The sequence below is a fragment of the Coturnix japonica genome, chromosome 2, assembly GCF_054131305.1.
Source record: "Coturnix japonica strain WE chromosome 2, WE-NBRP24, whole genome shotgun sequence".
NCBI lineage: Eukaryota > Metazoa > Chordata > Aves > Galliformes > Phasianidae > Coturnix > Coturnix japonica.
The window spans coordinates 110,976,588-110,996,589 of NC_140664.1; the positions used below are offsets into that span (position 1 = coordinate 110,976,588).

Consider the following 20,002-nt stretch of genomic DNA (forward strand, 5'->3'; position numbering starts at 1 on the left):
ACTGACTGCGTAACAAAATGTTTATTTAGTGTCTTCATCCTCACAAAGCGATCCTCTTTTGAGTGGGTCTAGCCAGGCTCCAGTATAGTCTAACAGAGCATAGGCTGTGGTTGTTGCAAAATTTAATTTAATTAAAAATATATATGTATATATGTATCCTTAGCTCTGTTTGGGGAAGAAGAGGCACTTGCTGAAAGGCAGAAGTGGTGTTGCTGTAGTTTGAGGTTCTGAGGTGGTTGTTGTATGAGAGGATGTACTTGGCAGAAGGGAGTGGATTTAATGTGTCTTTTGGTGCAAAAATGGCAATGGGGTGGCATGGTGGGGCTCTTCTGTAGCCTTGACTAAAGTCATGTAGAGTATCTCATAGAAATGCTTGCTTCTAAATTGCTTTTAAGCAGAAGAACTCATATTCTTTCCAGAGGAAGTGCGGTATGTGTCAATTGTTACTGTATAATATCTGTTGTGACAACATGATATGTCTGTAGGTTGGCTGCAAACAAAAGCCTAGTCTTTTCCTCCCCTGTTACTTCTGAGAAGAGTGGGATGCTGCTTGCACTGATTTCATGTAGGATTTTGTGAGTGCTGGGGTTCTGGTCTAGGATCTTTTAAAGCCAGAGGAGCTGGAAGCGTTTTAGGAAAGAAGCAGTGTCTGAACTTGTCAAATGAATGCATGGAAGGGAACGAGCTGGTATGAATGTCAATCTGCTGCCTACCAGCATGTTGGCAAAATGGTTGGTGCTCATCTCTTCAACACCTTGAGGTTTGATTCCAAAAGAAACAAGGCCTGGGCAACTGCACTGGCTGATGGTGCCATTCCCCTTCCCCACAGCTCTTCTGCTTCTTGGCTGATTTCAGAAGAACTCAAACCATAAATAGAGGTTGCAGGTATTTGCAGTCAGTGAGAGCTCTCTTTCAGCTTACATAAGTCTTCATACCCCTTCCCCAAATAATATCTCCACCAAAAGAGACTTTGGTGAAATGCCTTTTCATTGTTGCTACTCCGTGCTGAAGCTCAGACTTGAAACTTGCTGTCCTCTGTGTTTGTCTCTCATTAGTTGTACTGCTTAGTCTTTTCTGTTCTTGTAAACACAGCGTTTTGTGTAATAAAACACTCTCTGAAGTCTGTGGAATAGAAGATCAGAAATGTCAGCTTTGTAATGGCCTCGGCAAATTTTAATCCAGCTCTCTTCTGCCATATGCTGTAGGAGATTCTCCCATTATGGGAGCAATTACACTTCCATTCCATTCCCAGAGGACCTCTGTCTCATTTGGTGAACAGAAGTATTTAATGAGCAGTGATCAGTTATTCAATATTTTGCTTTTCTTGTTGTTCAGTGGGGTTGCCTTAGGCCTTATTTATTATCAACCCTTATTAAATGCTGCTCCAAAGACAAGAATTAATTTTGTCAGCTCTTTACTGTCGTACTGGAGTGTTTCACAGACGCTGGTTTACTCCCTGAGATGTGACGGTGTGTGTTATCCTCCTTATTGAATCTGAGGGTCGTTGTCCCAGTACAACTTATGGACGTGGCTGCTGCTCTCTTCCAGCAGTGGTTTGAGGCCAGGGGCCTGATGGTCAAGTGGGACACCTTGGTGGTGAGCAGTGCTTCTCTAGCTGCCCTTGGAAATGGTTGGCCTTGTATCTCTGTGGCACACTAAGGGGTAAAGCTGTCATGGGGGGCAAACGAGATTCAGTTTCTGTATCTCCAAGACCTTGCTACAAAGTGCATGGTTACTATGAGCTTTTTAAAAGAAAATGTTAGTGGATTCCTTAATATGCGATACAAAGCTCCCTCCCTCTCACTAGTGTTTTTAATTTAACCTTTAAACAAAATCTCTACAATTTTTTTTGTCCTAGTTTGTGCCCAGCATTCATAAACTACCCCCAAATCAATGTGTGTTCCAGTGATATCAGTATATCACATTGCTGATAATGTCAGTAACATGCCTTCTGTGGTGAAACTCAAACTTTTTCAAATAGCTGCATGAAGCTCAAACTAACATGTTACCAGCTCTACTCTTCCTGCTTCCTGCATCTTCTATTTTATTGGCACTTCCTCTTCTGCTTGCAAATGCGAAGTCTTCTACCTTCCAAAATCTGTTGCTTTTGGCCCAGGAGTTGTAGAGAAGTGGCTGGGTCAGGTTGATCTGTGCATGTGGAGCCTCCTTGCTCAGTTGAAATGCCTGTGTTCAGATGCTTCTCCCTCCTGTCAGTAATATCATAATGTCCTCCACATTACAAAGGGGCAAGAAGCTACCTTATTTGTGGGTGCTGCTTAGAACGTATGTGACCAGGGTATTTTTGTGTTAGGTAAAATCACCTGCTGCAGTGTGCCTGACCTTTGGTATTCCTTCTAGTGGAAACTAGCAATGATTTGCCAACTGATCCATAAAGAAATTTAGATTTAGAGCTTCCTGTAGCTGGAGGCCTCTTTTAAATGTAGCCATTGTCCGAGTGGCCTTCAAGTGTTTTGTGCTATACAGTAGACCTGCTTTACTCAGTGTAGTGGGATGGTATGGTCCCAAGGGCAGAATAGAGCCTGAAACACCATATAAATGCCTTCAAAACACCTTTGCATTGATCCAGGGCATTAATGATGTTTTAGTTTTAATTTGCTGGTTAACTTTTAATCCATAACATGTTGGTAAGCTGATGTTTCAAGTGCCGTTGACTGGCTTTGAGTACTTTTTCTCCTGCCGAGAACGAAGCACAAGCTGTTTTTCCTATCTACTTCTGTCGTAGCCATGTCAGTTAGTGCAAAAAACCTCCAGCCAAATAGCTGTGCTGGCAGAAACTCTAATGAAGGTGCTGTGATATCAGCTAAAGTTTTCCCTCTGGTGCAGCTTTAATTCTATTTGGGAAACTGATTTAAATTACAGCAGGCAAAAGAATGCTTTTGAGTATATAAGCCCTGTCTCCTGTGAGGTTTTGCTGATAGGGTTGTACCAGCAAAACCTTTAAAGTGTGTGGAAGCCCAGAGCAAGCAAGAGCTAACTTGTTCTTAATACGGTAACTTTTACTTTATTCAGTCAAGATTTAGATTTAAAATATATATATAAATATTTGAAAATAAGCTTTTACCCAGGAACCAGACTTTTGGCTTTTATTATTTGATTTGGGACGTGCAGAAGGCTGCACTTGAATGAATTCTCATTCTTAAAAGGTCTCACCGTGACTTCTATTTTTTTCTTTTCCCCAACACCCTCCTCTTCTCCCCTTTGCAAACAAACAGAGCAATAGAAAAACTGAACGGGTTTCAGCTTGAAAACTATTCCTTGAAAGTCGCTTATATCCCCGATGAAATGGCAGCACAGCAACCTCCACAGCAACATCCCCAGGGACGACGTGGATTTGGACAGAGGGGCCCTCCAAGGCAGGGCTCACCCAGCGCAGCCACGCGGCAGAAACCACAGTCGGACGTTCCTCTACGGATGTTGGTTCCCACGCAGTTTGTTGGTGCCATTATTGGGAAAGAAGGAGCAACCATCAGAAATATTACAAAGCAGACTCAGTCCAAGTAGGTTATAAATGTGTCATCTTCTGTGTTCTGTGCGTGCTGTGCCTTAGTTTGTGTTTCTGAAGGAAGCTCAACCTTACGGATAGAAGAAGGGATTCTTTTCCTTTTTTTCTTCTTCTTTAAATCTGGAATATTTGTGTTACTGAAATGTTCTTGGTTACAGGAAGGGATTGTCTCCCACTTCCCCCATAATGCTGTTATATCCTTTGGAAGGCTGCTGTTTCCTCAGCAGTATCGTCTTTGGAGACCAAACATTTTTGTTCCAGGTTGTGTAATCAGTGTTGCTTTCTGTTCTGGGATGGCAAGTAGTCACTTTAGGAACATGTAAAGCATGTACAATTTCACAACAAATGAAAATAAGTGCAAATAGGAAATTTTTGGCAAGATTGAAGAACTTGATTCTGCCCTTGACGCGTGTTCAAATACTTGCTTTTTTTGTTTCCAATTCACTTTGAATGAAATTAGGCAGTGCTGTAGGATGATGCTGATGCCAGACTTACTTAGCAGATGTAATAATAAGACTCTGGGAACAAAAAGGGAAACTGAAAACTGAAATATATTGGTCTGCAAAGTGTGTAGGTGGTGTGGTGACATATCCAAGCCTTTAAGTGCTAATTGTAGCTTTAGTCTAATTCAGTTACGGGTGGGGAGCTGGGAGCAGAGAAAAGAACCTTCATCTCTCTCTCCCTTGCACCTCATTCTGATGTATTTAATGTGAATAAATTCTTTGCTGTCAAATTGCAGACCACGCCAAAGCACAGATTAAGGCACTACACAGAAGGCAAAAAGCAAACTACTAATTGACCCAAGAAGCTTAGAGCATTAGGGTCCAGGGACATGGAAGGAGATTGTTTTCAGAGTGTGTTAAATCCCTACCTACAAGAAAGGTGTAAGCACAGATGCAGGGGAAGGTGGGGATCACAATCAAAGAATTCTTTTAGGATTCTCTAGAGAGCACAAGGTGAAAGATGCTGCCTTGAGTAATACAACAAAACAAAGGCCCCCTTGCCCACCATACCCAGGATTATCTTGATGCTAATTTCAATTTCTCATTAGCATGCTGTAACCCAGGAGACTATTCTTAGTGTTTAACAACAAAGATTTAAGAGATTTGTGGTGTCCTAACAAGGCTTTGTTGTAGTTTGCCTATGGGCAGCCAGTTCTCAGGTGATATCTAAAACTTCCAGGCTTCTTTCTTATAGTACCTGAATTAGAATTCAGCACGAGAAAAGTTCTTAGCCCTTAAAGGAAGGCTGAACAGAGTAGAAGCTATTTTAGGTTGCTAGCTTTAAGGATACACTAATTCAGGAGTGATGTTTTTCCTGTTTGGGGGACTGTAAAAAGAAAAGTCTGCTTCCAGTTGCACTGAGGACTGCCAAGGGCTTCTCAAAATGCTGCATCATGAAACAAAATGACTTTTCAGTATCAGAACTAGAAAAAAATACAGTGGTTGAGAGAAGAGTAGAGTGATTGGTTGTTAAATTCAGAAACATCTATGATCTGGGGCAAAGACGGAGGGAGGAAGCAGAAAGAAGGGATGGAAATAGAAATAATCCACAGGTATTGGCAGGGTACAAAAAATATCCAAGTCTTGTTGTAGATGGCGATTAATTGTAAGTTCCACAGCTACCTAAAATGTAATGTAGATTCAAGCTGCAAGTTTTAGAATGGCAGAGAGTGGAGCTGGAGGAAAGGTGACGGCAGGACAAATTTTAGGTTTAGAACAAGTGATCTAGGGTAAATGCAAACACTGCTTTCCACTTGTTAGTTGAAGAGTGCTAGGAAAGCCCTGTTGCTGAGGTCATGAGAACACCAAGGAGGGACAAAGTCTCGCTGTACCTGCAGTTGCACAGTCATTATTAGTGGAGTGATGAGTGATGGGGCTGCTGACAAACATCCAGAGCTTTGGGAAACCTTGATGAAATGTTCTCTTCAGTGGGTCATCACAGATTGTCTACCTAATGTCTCCTCTGAACGCAGTTTGAAGAAAGAAGAACCTAGCATCCAAATACTACATAGGTTGCTCCAAAAGTGATGCCTCCTACCCACTTCTGTGCAAAGTACAACAGAGGCAAAGAGCAAAGTAACACTATTGAATAGAGCAAATTCTAAGCTATAAAACACTATTTTCCAATGGTCACCACCATTAGCTATGAAGCAGCAGAGGTGATTCACTGTTTCACAGCTGCTCGGATGGCGTTATTTCTAGGAAAATGTTGTTCATGTGGTCCAACCTTCACTGTGCTAACACCCACCGGCTGGTCTCCATTACTGCTCAGAAAGCTGACACTGACAGGTGTCAATGGGTGCAGTTTCTTCTTCCTGGAGTAATCCAGTGTTACGCCTTTGCTTCATACACACTTCCATGTCAGACGCCATTTTGTCAGACTGCCCTCTGCTGCCATCTGTTTTATGACAACAAAATGTTACGGCTTATTGTCAGGAAGGTTCATCCTTTACTGCTGTACCACCAACATCTCACTCTGATATTGTGGACCAACATAGTAAGAGGCATTATTTTCGGAGCAGCCTTTCTATATAGGGAATGTTTAAATAATTGTATCCTCTTGAAATGAAACTGCTGAAATGTAGTTGTTGTTAGCTAGAGTTAATTAGTTCTATGAGAGTTGTAAGTATGCAGAACATACTTTACAGTACGTGGTTACAGTTGGTGTTTTTCTTTCTTTTAAGAATTGATATTCATCGTAAAGAGAATGCAGGTGCTGCTGAGAAACCAATTACCATTCACTCAACTCCTGAAGGCTGCTCAACAGCTTGTAAAATTATCATGGAGATCATGCAAAAAGAAGCTCAAGATACTAAATTGTGAGTAAAAGGCATTTCATTGTGTGAAGGCCTTAAAAATTCTGAATTCTTGTTGACCTTATTTCAAATTCTTAAAATCTATTAAGTAGTGAATCTTTCTTCTGTTGATATTATTCATACTCAACTAGGGAAGACTTCCTTTTTTTTTACCTTCTAGGGATGGTTTAATTGTTTAATAATCTCTGGTACCTGTCTACATTTCTAGCTACTCGGTGCCTGTGATTTTGAGGTGAAATGGAGCAAATATTGATGGTTTTTGAGGCACCTTTAGTGAACTATTACTAAAAGCTTCTATATCTTGCTTCCTTCCCAACAGCTCTTGCTATGTCAGTAGGACCTGTGTTTGCAGATGCGTTACAATAAATCTTTAAACCATAGTGCTGGAATAGCATTGCACTTGAATTCATTCTGCATCTCTTATAATAAGTGTGTGGGGATGAATGGGAGTGGTAGACACTTCTGTGAAAATACAGTTTATCCATAGCATGCATGGAAGTTTGTTCGCTGGTCTTCAAGTCTCATTGGGTGTAACCTCCATTACAGTACGGAAGAAATTCCCCTGAAGATACTGGCACACAACAACTTTGTTGGTCGACTTATTGGCAAAGAAGGAAGAAACCTGAAGAAAATTGAGCAGGACACAGATACTAAAATCACGATATCTCCGTAAGTTTTTGGTCGTATAATATTTGAGTGAGATGTTCAGTGCTGCTGTGGTATGTATGTTCGGGTACAAAACTCTTATAAATGTTACGTGTTTTGAAGAATGAGATGGCACCCTTTTGGAACCACATTCATTACTTGGGTTTGACTGTTACCAGTCATCGTGTGTGTAAACAGCAATTCTTCATTGTAAATTCAGTCAGTTCTGGCTTCTGATGTAGATTTTTTTTTTTTGACAAGAGAGAAAGAAATCAAGTGAATACTGACAAGAGTATTTTTAGTGGTAGTTCTGTCCCTCTCTGATCACAAGGAGCTGAACTAGGATACATCTGCAGCCAAGTAATAGATTTTGGCCTCTGAGTTTGTGAAGGTAACCAAGGCCTATTAAAATTCATCTGAGATCAGAGAGGAATTTTCACTGTAAAGGGAAAAATCAATGAGGCGAAGGGGAAAATCACTGATGAAATATCTCTGTAGAAGTTTGGCTGCTAATAGTACTTTTACCCTGGGGAAATATCTTCAGGGATCCTCCTATTCTGAATAATGAATGTTCTGGTGTGAACTTCCGGGCATTTGAGAGCACTCTAGACTTAAACTTTAGCTGGGAAAGGAAGAAGAGGAAGAAGAGGGCTGATAGGTTGCATGAGAAGGAGCAAGACTGGAAGATGCATGAACACATATGAGCAGATGAGAAGAAATGCAGGGATGTGGGAGGAATTAAAGAGTGTGCTGTAGAAAATAGCTCAGGTGGAAGCTAGGAGATGAATGATTGTAGTCAAAAAGAAGAGTACTGGAGTTTAATGCAGTAACTCTTCCATTTTCTGTGTTCAGTTACTATTTTACAGCAAATTACTTGAAGCATTTGGCTGTCCTGTTATGACAATTTGGAGACTATAGTTTGACTGAGTTTGGGCTTTTCTCCCTGCTTTGTTTGGAAATCCACTAGTTCATAAGGAAAGAAAATTCCTTGCAGACTGTGTTTCTGGTACATCTAAAATATCTGAAGCTCTCTGGTGGGGCTGAGCACCGCTCATATTCTCCCTGTGTCTAGTATTTTCCATTTCATGTTGCACCTGAGCACACAGTACCCATGTGATGCCAAACCTCACTGTGGTGCAATTCCTTTTGTATTTGCTGTGAGGGCAGAGTTTCTCCAGATTATCTTAGAATGGTCTGAGCCATGTTCCAAATTGCTGCTACACTCTTTAGAGGGGGAACTGGACACAATTAGATGTCATTGCAATCAGCTAACAAACCTTGATGACCCTCTGCTTTTTGCTAATTAATTGTGCTTCTGTTTCATCCGTAGATTGCAGGACTTGACACTCTATAATCCGGAAAGGACCATTACAGTTAAAGGCAGTATTGAAACTTGTGCCAAGGCCGAGGAAGAAATTATGAAGAAAATCAGGGAATCCTATGAAAATGATATTGCTGCTATGAATGTGAGTTGTCTTATGGCATGAACCTCTTTTGAAACTAAAACCACGTGGATTGGATGTGAGGGACTGGTGGAGGTCATCTGGCCAAACAGTGACCTTGTTCAAACCTAAATGGGGTTGTGCAATACTTTGTTCCTTTTGGGACTTTTCCGTGGATGGAACTGTCAGTCAATGGGGAGAAATTCTAGTAAACAGAATCTCCTTCTTGATACCTCTTATTTGTTGCCACTTGTGTTTATTTATGAGGCTTGGGTGAGTTTTTGTTTTAATCATTTGTTATTTTAATGAGGGTCTCCTCTGATAGATTGTTTTCCTCAATCTAAATCAATTTATCTTAAATGGATGATGATTTTACTTTGTTGCTGTCGCAGAAGCCTGAAAGGAGCGTGTTTGTGCTGTTGTGGTTTATGTGCCATATTGTATAAGTTTCTTAGCCATGATCCCTAGTCTCCTGGTGTTAAAAGAGTAACATACCTCCTGCTTTCAGTTATTTAATTTAAGAAGGCTATATTAAAGTTTTTCTTGATATAGATGATAAAGACATTCAATTATTTGATGATTGGTGATTATATAATAAAAACAACACAGCTCACTAGTTTGCCAACAGTATTACTAATGCATATTGGGGGAAAAAACTGAGATTGCTGATAAGCCACGAAAAGCTTCTTGTGTGTCCATATAACCAGATCTTATGGTCTAGGATCAGACTGGAGATATTTTCAACTTTACAGTAGTCTCTGATTTTCTAGGACTGGCTATTCATTATGGTTTCTCTACTGGTTAGAGAGAAAACTCTGTTTTCCCCCTCCCTCCCATGCTGTTCTGTGTGCAGGACATAAGCTACACAATGTATTTTTTTGTGGTACATCTTTGCCTCATAGTGTGCTCTGTTCTGCTGTTTGGCAAAGATGTGGCAAGCAGAAAACTATCTCTAGTAGTAAGTACTGGGTTGATTTCAAGCTTAACTATTTGTGATTATAGGGTAGATGGTAAAGTTTTTGGCATGTTTTGTGTCTTGCAATTGGATTACCTTGATGGCCTGAGATGGTGTCAGTGTCTATCTGAAACATTTCTAAAGAGAAGCTGTATTAATAGAGATGGTGCTGAAACGTTTTGTTGCAGAGAACATGCTTCCTAGTACTTGTGCTACCATTTGTGTTGTATGGTCAACTGAGGGATGTGCAACTGTGTAGCTGATGCTTCTCCAGCAAGGCGGGGATCTTAGTTTATCTTTTGCAGGCACGGGAAGGAGGATAAGGTTTGTAGTGTGCATGATAAAGCAGGACTTGTCTGTGGGGTTTCTCTGATTGTACAGTGCTGTTTTCTTTAGTATAAAGCCAGAATAATTGTCCCTGGTAGTTCATTTACTCTGGAAGTAAATGGTGCTATTCCCTGAATCTCTTGCTATGCAGTCTGTGATACACCTCACTTAAGGAATTCCTAGCTGCCTCATCTAATGAAAATCATCTTTTTGCCATTATTATTGGTCTGTATGTGTATTAGGGAAATAAGTTTGAAACTGAGTCCTTGGGGTAATGGAGATGAGGAGAGTTGGGGGGGTGCGGTGGGTATTAAGGAGCATACTGACATCTTTTCAAAAGTTTAATATCTTATTATATAGCCAGCTAGGATTCTGATTAAACTCGATCAGAACCATAAATCTAACATTACTCTTCTGCCATTGCAGCTTCAAGCACATTTAATTCCTGGATTAAATCTGAATGCCTTGGGTTTGTTCCCACCTTCTTCTTCAGGAATACCACCCCCTGCAGTGAGTGTTGCCTCCGCTGCTGCTGCTGCTTCATATCCACCATTTGGGGTAAGACTAGTCTCCAGTTTTGGGTGATTAGTGGATGGTAATGCTAATCTATACAATGCTAATGTTCAAAGCAAATGAAATTGCTGGTTTTTGTCAAATTACCTCAAAGACCTGAGAACAGCTTGGTCCTTCAGTTTTCCAAACGTTGTTCATCTCCTTGCTTTACACACTGAAAATATTTCATGTTGAGAACAGATGTTCGTTGGTCATTTAGTGAAACACTCAGTGAAATCAGGACAGCGTTTCCTGGAAGAGTACTAGATCTTATTTTCTAGAGAGCTTGAATTATTACACAGACAAAAGAGATATGAAATGGAATTAAAAGTTGCTGCACGTTTGCAGGTAACAAAATACACTGTATTACTATCTGTAGTAGTATTTCTGCTGATATGGAAGGGGAAAAATAAAAAGATCTGTAGTTGTGAAGCAGAGATCTGTCTGTAGCCAGTGTCTGGTTGTAGTAGCTTTTGAAAGAGCTTGTGCATTTATAAAATAAGTGTTGCTAATACATGGAATTTAAATTACTTGGATTTGTGGTACATTACTCTCAAAGAAATACGTGGAAAGGCCAGTGGAATCCACTGCTGCTTAGTAGTTGTTTGACTTTTTTGCTGCCGCAGAAAATTGCTGTGTTAGCAAGTTCCAGAGCTTTTCTAGAAGAAGGTGCCCTGCTATTCAAGAAAGACAACCTTGTTGCATAGAGTAGTGGATTAATGATCTCTTCCCTGCTTCTGGTTATGGTGGTTGTTGTTAGCAACTCAGTGCAAGATTAATTTTTGAAATGGATGCTTAACAAGTGGATAATGGAGCTTTGTATTTGCTGTGGATGACTTCCCCCTCCTCTTTGTTTAACAGTAACATCTAGAGAGATAGGTCTGAAACTTTCCATGAATTAGAACAGTGAAAATGCAGCACTGCATACTGAACTTCACCAAGTGACTCAAGCAGGCCTACACAAATTGCACTAAAGGGAAGCTACTGCCTAAGTATTTTTCCCAGAGGAAGAAGCCAAGAAAATGTCACTGAAAATAACAGGAAAAATTCCACACTCATAACATTGTTTGTGGGAATGAACAACTTGGGTGATGTGAATGTATTATAATCTATATTTGGTATAATAGTGGCTTTATCAGAAAAAAAGGCTCCAATGAGAACCACAACAGAAACGTGTTTATGCCCAGTTATCTTGCTGCTAAGAGCAATGCCTCTGTGACAAAAAATATTCCTTCCCCTCTAATTAGTGGTAGACTAAACTAACAAGAAACTGGTTTTTCCCTTATTGCATTGTGTAAAATGCCATCTGTTGCTGTAATGGAATGTCTCAACTTATTTATTCTTTTGAAAGACAAACTAGAGATGATTTGTTAATAGTATATAACCTCCTTTGCTTTGGTGATTATGAAAAGCGTAGCCTTTTTCTTCAAATTTGCACGCTACTTTACTATTCTTGAGAGATTCATCCTGTAAAACTGTTCTTTTGTTCCTCACTTGTTTTGTTTGTTCCCATTTTTTCCCTCGTATTTTTTTTTCTTGCTTTTGCTTTAAAACTCATCTAAACAGTGTTGAATTTGGCAATTTCAGTCTTATGCATGTCTGCCTCTTTGTTAGGGGGCTGCTTTCCTCCACAGATGCACCTTTTTTGGTCTTATGGGATCTCTGACAGTTTGTGTGTGTTTTGAAGTAAGGTAGCAGCGACATATGGGATAAATCCCCACAAACAAGTGTCATTCTGTAGGAAGTGCAGAAACTCTGTAGCTGGAAGGATCACGCTGTCTGAGGTTTCCGTTGTTCCTATTTCTGCTGTTTGCTCAATCCTTGTTTCAGGTAGTCTGAACTTATGATAAACTAGCAAGGGATAAACTCAAAAATACCAGGAATGAGCTCTGGTTTTGAGGATGCTGGGGAATGGTACCAAGACAGCTCCTGAAACTGAAGCTAAGAGTTTCTGAAACAAATACATGAACACTTGAAAATATCACAACTTCCTTTATGTGTATATGACTTCATCTGGAAATGAGGAAATGGTTCCATGGGCTTCAGGCAAGTCAGTCCCTCTGATTGCATGGAGTACCTCTTCAATGTGGGGAGTGGAAAACAAGAAAAATGAGGTGTTTTTTTTTTTTTTTTTTAATGGATGTTTTTGGGAAACAAAGCTTCAATTATTTTTTTTTAGCTTGATCAATTTGGACACAGACTTTTAAATCTTGCTTGTGTATAAAGTTAGTTTCTGTCAATTTCTCAGTTTTGCTGAGAAGCAAAACTTCTCAGAAGCAAAGGCTTTAATGAAGTAATCATAGGGAGACTTTGTCTGTTTGGCTATTCATTAGCAGCTTCTTTCTTTTGGCAAAGATATTTGGTCACCCAAAGATTCTTTAGCTTCCTTTTTGTGATGCCCTCATACATGTGGGAATGCTGGTAAACTGGCATTGTGAGAATCCATTTTCAGGCAGCTGAAAATCTATTCTGAAAGCACTGCTGGCATTAGGGTATACTTAGTGTATCCCACTTCTGTCTAATTTTCTTCAGTGTAAACTTGCACAGGAGATTCTGTCATAACCCAGGGCCTCCTGAGTGTTATGTAAAGCTTTTTGAATCTCTTCAAATGCATGGGACCTTCTTCACTTGGCTGTGGAGATGGACTTACAAGTGACTCTCCCTTGGGTAGAAAGAGGGAGCTGAATGGGCTTTGAAGAGTTTCCATATGTAGTTCATCTTCTAGATGTTTTATTTTCTTGGTACAAGGTGTTGCTGTTTACTTGTGTGGGATTTGGTTCTCAAAGAAACTTGGTTCTCAAGAGCATAAACAGAGACAGCCCATTGTCACAGACTCACAGATGGTGGTATTAGGTAAATGCAAAGCAGCGTTTGATCTTTGGCTTGAGCTATAATCATGGGAGCCATTTCCATTTGATTGAGATACCTTATTCTTTCTTGGTCCCATTTCCACAACTATTCATTCTAGTGGGTAGCATCAAAGCCTTACGATGCACAAACTCATCTAATTTTGGGTGGGAGATGCAGTTTATCTCACTAGGAAGCGGGTTGTTGCTTTTCACTTGGTCCTGGTGCTAGATTGCATACAGGAAGGTCTTTGGTATCTGTCTGTTTAGATATCAACACCTGCGCATGCATGTCTGCTGTATGTGGCTAATGGTGTCTGAGCACTATGTCTAGTGCCAGATAACCATTATTTGATATTTCCCTATCACTAGCAACAATTCTTCATGTTGCAACTCAATTTAATCTGTTTGCAAAGTCCAGAATCTGTTTGCGTCATTGTTGTAGTCATTTAAATGCGATGCACTGGCAATGGAAATATTTTGGTCACTTCTTGCAAAAAATTCAAGGTCTGCATTCTTTCTCTGTATGCCAAAAAGCGCGTAAATCAACATGTGAGAATTGTTGAAACATTTGAAGGTTTGAAGAAAATGTGGCAGTTGAGAAAGTGCTGGTTAAGAATATTGAGTTTAAAAACTCTTGATGCTGTCAAATTGGTGTGACTTTACTCTTACAATTCTGACTTTATGATTTATATGAGTGTTTTTTTTGATGGATCTTTCTGTGGCCATACTAAGGACTTACTAAGGCCTTTCTGTGCCTGTTTGTAGTTGATGTCTTGTCCAGCTGTTTTTCGTCTGGCGAATTACTACTTCAAACCTTTCTCCTTAGCTCTGCACTTAAATGCTTATGTGTGTACAGTTGCCAAGAGTTTTGTTAGTCTGCCTGCTGTTGCTTGTAGACATTGTGAGCTGAACATCTACACAAAGAATTGGGATAGGCACGAGGAGGAAAGCGAAGACATTGCAAAAATGAATATGCCCGTGTTTAAATTTTCTAGAAGTAATTACTACAAACAATGTTTCTAGTAGCATCCCAGGCAAACTGCTTCAGATGTTGCAGTGCTCAAAGTAGTTCTGATGAACTTGCTTCTGCCTTCTGAACTTTGAGGAGAATATGCACGTACTTGCCTCTCAAGAATAAAAGTTTGTTCTTGTGCAAAGCTGAAGAGTTTAAAGCACCAACCAAACAAGAAATCCTTGTCTTGGAGTTCAACTATGTACAATCATTCAATTAAATACACTTGGCCCATCTAGTGGGGTTAAGTGGGTTGCACCCTTCCTTTTATAATTGGAATTTTGCATGTTTGAGTGTACATCTGACTACATTTCTTTTATAGCCTTTGGGTCTGAAAGTTGGCATCCCAAGGAATGAAGAAGGGAGGGTTAACCTGTTGAGAGTTCATCCTGTCCTTGAATGTCCTGAAGCAGAGTTAATTAATGCTCCCGGTAAAGGATTTCTATCACATGGTAGACAGGCTGGAAAGTGAGAAGGAGGCAACTTTCCTTCATGAGAGGAAGTCATCCAGCTGGTTTCCTCCATCTGTAAGAATAGGCTGAACTTCTACTCTGTGGAAGTTAGCTAGGTGACAAGCTGTTCCTCTGCTTGCACTGAGGTTGCTTTCTATATTGGTCTTACACAGTGACTGTAGCTTGTTGGAGCTTCACCTTCAAAATGTACTTTTTCTAACTATTTTTTAGCCTCACAGTTAATTTTCAGGTTACAGTGATATATGTAGAGACTTTGAGGGGTGATGGGAAACGAGAGAGAGGTTGTGTCCAATGATAAACAAAAACAAGAAATCAAATCACATCTCTAATGAAGAATCACCCTGCATAGCTAGGCTTGACAGTTTGCTTTCCTTTTTCACTGTCTTTTAAGGCTTTTTGTTGCAGGTGAGGAACATTCCAATGGAAAACTTTCTCCTTAGAAGATGTTGTGTTCAAGACAGTTTCCTTCTTTATTCTCCAGTAATTTTCAGAAATGATAAAGAAAAGATCTTCTGTGTCTCATAGATGTGAGAGAATAACTGTATTGTGCTTTTGGCAGGAAAGAAAAGTAATTTAAAATGAAAAATTGCTTCATTGAGGGCCTTCATTTGATGCCCTGGGCATATATGAAAGAGACAAGGAAGAGGAAAATCTGTCCTATGTTTCCAGGTACTTTGACTCTTTCTTGGTGGAGTTGGGCTCCTTTGGATTTGATAGGATTTGCTTGTGCAACTGTTATGTCTCAACTACCCAGGAGTAGTAATGTATGTACATCTATAATCTGTGTAGTCTAAGTGGCTTTGCCATAATTTGGCTAGTTTGTTAAGCAGTGGATAATTTTGTAAGGAGCTGTCCTGCAGCCAAAAGAGGATGTGGTTTTGGGGGGATGAAAGAGGATTTGGCAGCGTTTTCACAAAATGGTTTATTATCAGTGAATTGAAAGTCGTACATTTGTAGCACACACAGTATTGAGGAGGACATTATAGGACAACAGTGCTTTCTCTGACTGCTATCAGCACATTTAAATTCCTTTTAAGATTGCAACCTCAGTGCCTTGCATAAACGTTCCTCGCTTAGTTTTGTATGCTTATTAACAAAGTGTGTGTGACACCTAAAAGAAGTTTGTTCTAGGTTGCATAAAACTGTAGGCTTGTTCTGCCCCATGGTGGAAATATTTGGTCTTCCCACTGTCTCAAAGTCTCCCATTCCTGCTGTGCTGTGTTGGCAGGGGCCTATGTCAGGAGTAATTAGAAACCATACTGCCTCTGGAGATGGACTGACCTACATTGAGGAGAGCAGTGGGGAGTAAAACAGCATCCGGCACCACGCAATGTACAAAGATCTGGCAGGTTGACAGCTAGCATGTTTTCTGAGGTGTTGAAGCTTCCGACTAGCATTAATAGCTCTTTGTACAGTTCTGAGGTCACTGGATGACCAGTAATGCACACTTCAAACAAATAAAAATGGCACCTCACTGCACTTTTGGATACTTGTATTGTTCCTTGTAGTTTCCTGAGGCAAGGGGAATTTTTGCTGGCCCCCTGCTCCTATATTCTTGTGGTGGGAAGATTTCATTGACACTTCCTTGAACATCAGACTCCCAAACTCTAATTAACAGGCTCAGCATCTTCCGAATGTTAAGCTAAATGAGAAATTTAATTCCTTAAGGAACCAAACAACAGTTTGTTACTATGGTATGCGGAGTACCTTCAGGCCAAAAACAGAAGTAGGTTAAGATTTCATTCTGGTGGCTGGCTCCATCTCCCGTTTGTTTTCTTAACATGGTGAAAAAATAAGTGACCTTCTCAATTTTTTCGCAACCTGTTTTTCCTGCAGCATCTGAGGATTCTGAGAGCAGTGTCATAGACAGGAATTTATGGGTACCTTCATCTTCTGAAGCCACGTGTTTCATGAGTAACTTTGAGGACTCTGGAGTATCCATGTGACTTGTATGCCGTGGCCAGTTTTGTTGCAGTGCAAGGGTTTGTTTGGTTTTCTTTTTCTTAATTTTCATGTAGGTTTGGTGGTTGTGAAGTGCTCTAAAACCAGATACCTGTGTTTGCTACATATGAATGACCAGCAAAGTTTTTATTTATGTATTTTCACTATCTGTCCCCTGTGTTGCTTTCTGCTTTTGGTTGACTATTCAGAATAAAAGGAGGCAGATTACTTTTTTTTTTTTGTCTTACTGGGCAACCATATTTTGCAAAAACAAATTTCATGCCATGTTCAGAAATGTCAGACCTGTTCCTGCTTGTGAAATGGCTTATAACCAGCTTGCCAGAAAATGTTCCCTCTCTGCTTCTGTGATCTCTATCCTCCTCATTTCAAGCTAGGTTTTTGTGTTGGGAAGACTTCTGATAGGTGACATCAGTGACCTTTAGTAGTATGAGGGTGTATCCCCTTGGCTTGCCAGGTAGAAGACAGTAGTGATAAGAAGCGTCAAACTTCAGAGCCAAAAAGTGGGATGAGTAGTAGTAAGAGGCTACTGCGATTGTCTCACTTTAGGGTACTGGTTGTTGTACAATAACCAGAGAGGTCTAAGTTTTAGATGTTGATTTGTGGTAGTCCCAAAACTGGAAATGCAAAAAGGGGTTATTGCTGAAGTTTTTAACTTAGGGCTCTTCAAGTAGGGAATATGGCAGAAGCCCATAGAGTCACAGAACATGTTCAAATGTGTTCTTAAAAACTAAAAAAAAACAACTACAAAACCTTGGAGAATGTGAGAGCTGGGGCTCCAGTTTTTTAACCACACCTGTAGCACCACAAAAGCTGATGTACAAGATGGTGATCCAGAAGGTATTTGCAGGGATGCTGTAAAGTTTTGGATCATGTTAGACTTTAAGCTTTTCTTAACAGGCCTTTTGTTTCTAATGAAGGCTTAAAGTCTTAGTGTTGGCACTGGAAAACGAATACAGAAAGATTTCTTTCATCACTGTCAAAAGCTAATTTTATATTAATACATCAATTCTTACTGGAATGTCTTCAAGGATACTTAGCTTTATGTCGGTTTCCCATTTCTATGATTTTTTATTAATAGGAGTGTTTACAGTAGCTGTAGGCCAGATTAATTCCTTGTCTATTGCAAAAACATGGTTTAAACTGTTAGGGAGGCTGTTTAGAATGGCACATTAAAATGGCAAGACAGAGCATTCTGAAAACTAAATAAGCCATTGATAAAGCTGCCTTACCTTGTTGATGATGATTGTGACAGCTGGGATGGAGAGGATGGCAAATGAAAACAGAGCTTCTTAAGGCAGTCATCTACAAGTGGTTGTTGTTTTCTTTTACTTTACAAAGGGGATGTGTTTATTATTTAAAACAAACTACAACAAAGACCAACAAAAGCAATAACCCACTATGCTAGATGGTAGACAAACATTGGCTGAGACTGTTTCATTCAGCCTTAGAACCGTTCCTAATCATTTCCCTTACAGCTAAAAACTGATGCTGGCTAGAAATTAATAACATGACTTTGACATAAAATAAATGCATCATCCTAAGGTAATTCATTTGCAGCACATTTACAGTAAATAAAAACATATACTGGAGATTCATAACAGACTTAGAACACAGCTATGATTTGATTCTTCTACCACTGATGTCTGGCACAAAGTCCTATTTATTTCAGTGGGTAAAATATTTTAAAGATTTACAGCCTTATCCCAAATGTTACAATGACTTTACCAACCACATACATTGGATGGAGCAAAAAGTCTGTGGAGAGGCTGAAAAACATGACTGGGAAAAAATTCAAACTGTTGGCAGGCTTATAGAAAATGACTAAGATTAATACCCAAGTTAACATGAGGGACATATATAAAAGCCATTTCCCTTACTAGCCCTGCAATACGCAGGGAGATATGAGTACTGATTGAGGTGGTGGCCCAACATAGCAGCAGAAAAGCTGAAAGCAAGCGTGTGTGCAGGGACATTATTATATCATGAGGAAGAATGGGGGGGGGGTGAAACTCAATTTATAAAGAAACAACTAACAATGACAAAAAACTAAGACTATTCCTCCACATATAATGCTTAGTCTTGCAATTCTGGTGGCTTGAAACCTGCTTCAGCTTCATCCGGAGGTGTGGACTAATTCACATCTGTGTGATAGATCACTGTTTTCAGTCATGATTTAAATGAGTGAGCAAGAAATGTGATTTGTCAACATCTCATTTTACATCTGAATTGTGTTACCTTTCTAAAGGTCTGTAACACTACAACTACTCTTCACTTACATAGTGAATACATAGACTTCTTAAACAAATACCTAGTTTACTGTTTGGTGTAGTAAATGTTTTCTCTATTTTCTGGGTAGGTTTTTTTTGTGTGTGTATGACTTTTTCTTGTGACATCTCAGTTTCTGGAGGTGTTCTTCGTTTTATTCTAAGAAACTAAGCTCTCAAAATTAAATGTAATGAGGACAACCTACTGCCAGTTAACTATCTTTGAGTAGAATAATGTATTTTTAAAACTAAAGCCGATTCATCTCTCTCTAAGGAGCCTATGAAAACTGTAAGAAGCTGTAATTTTGCTGTAAATATTAGCGACCCCATCTTAACAGTGCTTCCACTGCTGTTAAAGCACAACAAGCATGACCTGAAAAGGCATCTTTTCCCCCTGCCCCAGCAGCCTTGAAATCATCTCTTTAACAGCACTTATATTGCAGAGAAACAATTGTAAGTAAAAACGAAGCGTGGGATGATCTCTCAAGTCCAGATGGACATTATTCTCTCTATATACATATACTTACTTATTTCTTAAATTCTAACTATACATTTAAGTAAGGTTCCTTTGGCCTTGTTCTGAGAGTGAATGTTGAAGCTTAGATTTCCCATGATGAGAATTGAGCTCTCTAAATTTAGTGCTTCTAACATATGTTTAAGATCTAGGAACGTATTTCAGATATAACTCATGCTAGAAGTTCCTGGAAAGCTACATGACTGATGTGGTGTGGCATGGAGAAGATTAAATTATAGTTGATTTGCTTCCCTCCCAAGATTCCCCAAAGCATCTGCGAGATTGATGGGTGGTATAGTCATTGCATTACGTTTTGATGTGTTTATTTTGGAAGATAGTCTTCCAGTATATATAAAAGGGTTTTTAAAATGTTGTGGGTAAGGAGGTGGACAGATAATAAATAGAACTTGGTGTTACGATATTCACTTTAAAGTTTTTGCTATACTTGGTTTCTGCCAGGAGAAAAAGAAGGAGCTGCTGGTTTTGATGCTTGTGCTTTGAAATATACCAAACGATTCTGTTTGACTGGTTAAAAGTCAACGTGGGTGGAGAAGCAGACGTAATTTCCCAAATTCCTACATTGTTGTACCGGAGATGAATTTGGTTATACATATGTATTGTGCAAAAAAAGAATGTGGAAAATGATGAAGTATAATCAATTCAGTA

General features: G+C 39.6%; 1 protein-coding gene across 2 annotated transcripts in view; it reads left to right on the top strand.

Moving 5' to 3' along the window:
- IGF2BP3 (insulin like growth factor 2 mRNA binding protein 3) overlaps positions 1-20,002 on the top strand; it is a 96,652-nt gene that overhangs the window by 66,240 nt on the left and 10,410 nt on the right. For both annotated transcript variants that reach the window (XM_085540572.1, XM_015853829.3), the window contains 5 exons: positions 3,234-3,518; positions 6,210-6,344; positions 6,888-7,010; positions 8,317-8,452; positions 10,137-10,268. In XM_085540572.1, the coding sequence (XP_085396698.1) occupies positions 3,234-3,518; positions 6,210-6,344; positions 6,888-7,010; positions 8,317-8,452; positions 10,137-10,268 (811 nt within the window). The remainder of the gene's footprint in view (positions 1-3,233; positions 3,519-6,209; positions 6,345-6,887; positions 7,011-8,316; positions 8,453-10,136; positions 10,269-20,002) is intronic.